This window comes from Argiope bruennichi, chromosome 3 (assembly GCF_947563725.1).
Source record: "Argiope bruennichi chromosome 3, qqArgBrue1.1, whole genome shotgun sequence".
NCBI classification, from domain to species: Eukaryota; Metazoa; Arthropoda; class Arachnida; order Araneae; family Araneidae; genus Argiope; species Argiope bruennichi.
This window is the reverse complement of record NC_079153.1, coordinates 27,164,539-27,168,871: the sequence shown is the minus strand read 5'-3', so window position 1 is coordinate 27,168,871 and position 4,333 is coordinate 27,164,539. Positions and strand designations below refer to the sequence as shown.

General features: G+C 37.3%; 1 protein-coding gene across 1 annotated transcript; it reads left to right on the top strand.

Moving 5' to 3' along the window:
- The first annotated feature begins 2,784 nt into the window (after positions 1-2,784).
- On the top strand, positions 2,785-3,255 carry LOC129962788 (uncharacterized). The gene has a single exon (XM_056076783.1). It carries the CDS (start codon positions 2,785-2,787, stop codon positions 3,253-3,255), a length of 471 nt encoding a protein of 156 aa, XP_055932758.1.
- The last annotated feature ends 1,078 nt before the right edge of the window (positions 3,256-4,333 follow it).

Sequence of the window (4,333 nt, the reverse complement as noted above, 5' to 3'; positions counted from 1 at the left end):
CAAAAACTGAGCTTGAAATAGCACGAATTCGTGCCGAAGCAAAAGAAAATAATGCAGGATCATTTGAACCTAATGATTCCTTAGATTTTTAGCGGATTTGTTATGAGTGAGGATAGAACCTGGGACCTTGTGGTTCGCTAGTCCAGTAACATAACCAGAATAAAAAAAGCTGGCGCTCGGGTAGCTTAGTTGTTAACTGGCTTATATGCTATTCACCACAGACTCTCCCTCCAATGAGTCGGAGATGAGACGAAAGATATGGCTGTTCAGTGGTGATGTATTTTTAGCTGTTGTCTAATGGGCCTGTACTCTAGTTGAGTAGCGAGTGTGTGTGGGTGAGTGGTTGCCGCGTCAAGTGAGTCTGACAACTATGGTTGCGGGTAGATAGAGTCACAACAGCTGTACGAAGGTTGAAGGTTCATCGCCCGAGGTCCCAATTTAGGGATATTGCTATGAGCGAGAATAGAACCTGGGATCTTGTGGTTCGCAGTCCATTAACATAACCAGGATACAAAAGCGTATGCTCGTGTAGCGTAGTTGTTAACTGACATATTCTATTCACCACAGATTCATTAGTAAAGAGTATTAGAACTCTAACAGAACTCTAAAGAGTATTAGAACTCAATCAGACCTGAAAATTGGGGTTTCTTTTCTTCATCTTTAGAGCGAGCATTTATGATAAAGTGTGTACCAGAGAAATATAAATCTGAGATTCTTCTTAACCCGCTAGGTGAAAGATCATCTAATATAATCACATACATAGATGATGGTAATCTAAATAAATATGAGAAAATTAAAGAAATTGAGCTGAGAGAGTTTCAGCCAACAGCTCAGTCCTGTCTAGAGAATTTCAGAATGACTACGTTGTAGTTAAATGAGACATTTGTTTAGTTCGCTTCCCGTTTAACCACATGCTGGGAATATTACTTAAAATTAAGGAATGTGACAGATTACAAAACATTAAATCAGCTTATAATTTCTGATAAACTTTTCCAAACTTTGGATAGAGAAACCTCTTCACATATAAGTGTAAAACAAGCAGATACCTGGTTTGATCCAATTACGTTGGGAAAGGAAATTGATTTATATTTTTCATCTGGGGGAAAATCCCTATCAAAGAGTGCTGTTCCTCATAATAAAAATTATAATGTGAAAAATGTATCAAAGACCTTTTTATCCGATGTAAAAAGTTCGAAATGTATTCTATGTAATGATGCTCATCCTCTCTATAGGTGTTCTAATTATAAGAAATTACCTGTTAATGAGAAAGTACAATTTGTGAAAGATAACGATTTATGCTTTAATTGCCTTGGCAAACATAATGCGAGTACTTGCAAATCAAAGTATTCTTGTGCTGAATGCAATAAAAGGCATCATATTAGTTTACATTTCACCCGAGATCAGAATTATTTTGGCCAATTAAAAAAAAAAAAGATAAAACCTTTACTTCGAGTGCGGTATCAAATAAAAAACAAAGTGAAAATAGAAATCTGTCACCCTCCCCTCTCTCCCCATTAGCTTCTACATTCATTCCGGCAGCGAGCAATGAACAGAACACTGGCGTCAACGTCTTTTCAGCTACTAGTAGTTGTGTCTCGACTAAAAACAAAACAGTTCTCCTGAGTACAGCGTTTGCTTATTTATGTGATTCCTATGGAAATGAATGTGAAGTACGGATTTTAATGGATTCTGGCTCAATGTCTCACTTTATTAGCAGAGAATGTGCATATCGACTTCAATTGAGATGAAATAAAATAAATAACGTGGTGTCTGGGTTAAATGACTCAGCGATTTCCGTTCGATCTCAAGTATCCGCTACTTTGTGTAACAAGGCCCGAACCTTTGAGACTGAATTAAATTTATTAGTTGTTCCGAGAATTACGGATCTTACTCCATCAAAGCGAGTAGATGAATGCTTAGGAGGGTTAGATAATATTAATTTAGCTGATGAGTATTTTTATATTCCACAAAGAGTTGATTTATTGGTTGGAGCGGAAGCCTTTTTTTGAGCTTCTGAAACTAGGGCAAATATGCCCACTAAATTCCAATCTAATTTTACAAAATTCTGTTTTTGTTTTTCTAGTGAGTGGGAGTATTTCTAACACGGAAGAAAATAAAATACATTGCGGGTTAGTCAAAGAAAGTGTTGATTTAGAAAAGACTTTAAGACGTTTTGGGGAAATTGAAAATGTTGAAACGGAATTAATTGAGAGTAAAGAAAAAATAATTTGTGAAGAACATTTCAAAAATAACTTTTCGAGAAATTCGGAGGGACAATATGTTGTAAAAATGCCCTTAAAGGAAGATCCTAAGTGTTTAGGAAAATCTAAAGAGTTTGCGCTGAAAAAATTAAACTTGTTGTGGCAACGTCTAATTAAGGAACCAAATTATTTGTCCCCATACAGATATTTTTTACGTGAATATTTAGAGTTAGGAAGTCAGAAATTCATTTCATGTCAGCAGGATGAGGAGGAAGAAGCAACTTATTTTATTCCTCATTTAGGAGTTTATCGACCTGATAGGCAGTCAACAATACTCAGAGTTGTTTTTAATGCAAGTTATCCAACTTCAAACTGAAATTCCTTACAATATAACGGAGGAATAGCACAAGGTGATTTATTTTCCATTATGGTTAGGTTTAGTAAATATGTCTATGCCTTCACAGTGGACATAAAGAAAATGTACCGAATGATCTTGATTCACCCCATCCAGTGAAAGTTACAACGCATTATATGGGAAGAAAATGAGAAGGAACCAGTCAAAACATACGAACTAAACACTGTGATGTATGGAATGGTGAGGGCACCATTTTTAGCAACTCGTACGTTGAAACAAATAGCGATTGAAGAGGGAGAAAATTATCCTCTAGCTGCATCCGTCAGTGAAGATGACTTTTATATGGATGGCGTGTTAACCGGTTCTGATAATTTATATATTGCCAAAGAAATTCAAAGGCAGTTAAGTGATATCTTGGAAAATTCTGGCATTCAACTGCACAAATGGCATAGTAATTGTGAAGACTTAGTATCAAGTAGTGAAGAAATCTATAATTTTACACACTCCGAGGAAACGCAAGTTTTAGGAGTTTCTTGGAACACCAAAAAGGACAGCCTTTACTTTAAAGTCGATTTCAAGCCGTCTCAAAGGAAAGATTGTCGAGTCACAAAACGCTGCGTTTTATCCACTATAGCAAGACTTTTCGATCCTCTTGGATTACTAGGACCTGTAGTGACGAATTCAAAAATATTGTTATGAAATTTCCGGGGTTCGTTTGGATAGTGGGGGTTATATGGAGTGAAGAACGCTCAATCACGAGGCGGCAGTAGAAAATGAAACAACGACGTTTATTTACACGATGACACACAGGACAGCACAAAGACGACAACTATATACAGCACAGAAGACGATTATCTTCAGCCGAGACGTGCAGCAACAACAGCATACACAGCAGCATTCAACAGTATACACAGCAGCATACAACAGAATATACAGCAGCATTCAACAGTATACACAGCAGCTCTACTCCGTCGCTGCTCCGCTAGTCCCTGGAAGACGAGTTCTTCACCGTCGCTTCCGACTACTCTTCGTCTCCACTGGTCAACGACTCAATTCACCGTCACTCCCCGGCAGCTGCAGCTCATTTTATAGGTCTTAGGAGGCGGGGCTATAAGCCTCTCAACCAATCAGGAACGTTCGAGGCGTATCTCCGTTCCTACTGGACCGATCGGGAAATTTCCCGATGTTTCGGGTATAATCTATTTTAGCGCCAAATGGTCGCCAAATTCGTTGCTAAGTCGCCAAATGGTCGCCAAGCTCTGGGACCTCTTATAGAACCGACTATGGTTGGGAAGCCGCTTCACAGATTCGTAACAATATTTTACAGCAAAGATTTTCTGAGAATGTGCGAATTTTCTAACAACGATCCTCTATGTTGATTGCCGAATTGCCATTCAAATGTGGATAATTTTGTCACTGTATTGTTTCCTGGACAAAGTTCTATTCACCAAGGCTGTGCCATTGTCCGGAGAATTTTCTCAATACATTTTTTTTATGTGATAAAATGTGATAATCACAGTAAAAAAAAGGATTGCCTATATATTTTTCGATGTCACTTTCATTGACTTCAAAAGAATGTTCTTTTTTTTGCGCTGTATATCGATTAGTCTCTGCATCTGTATACGATATCATAAAATGGAAAAGTTCTTGCCAATATCGTATCTGCAATATGTTGGTGATCTTGAGAAGAAAAAAAAATATTGTAAAAGTGGAAATTCTCATTTCTTTTTATTTAGGTGCTTTTGTATAAAACAATTTCTTCTCAAATATTTAACAA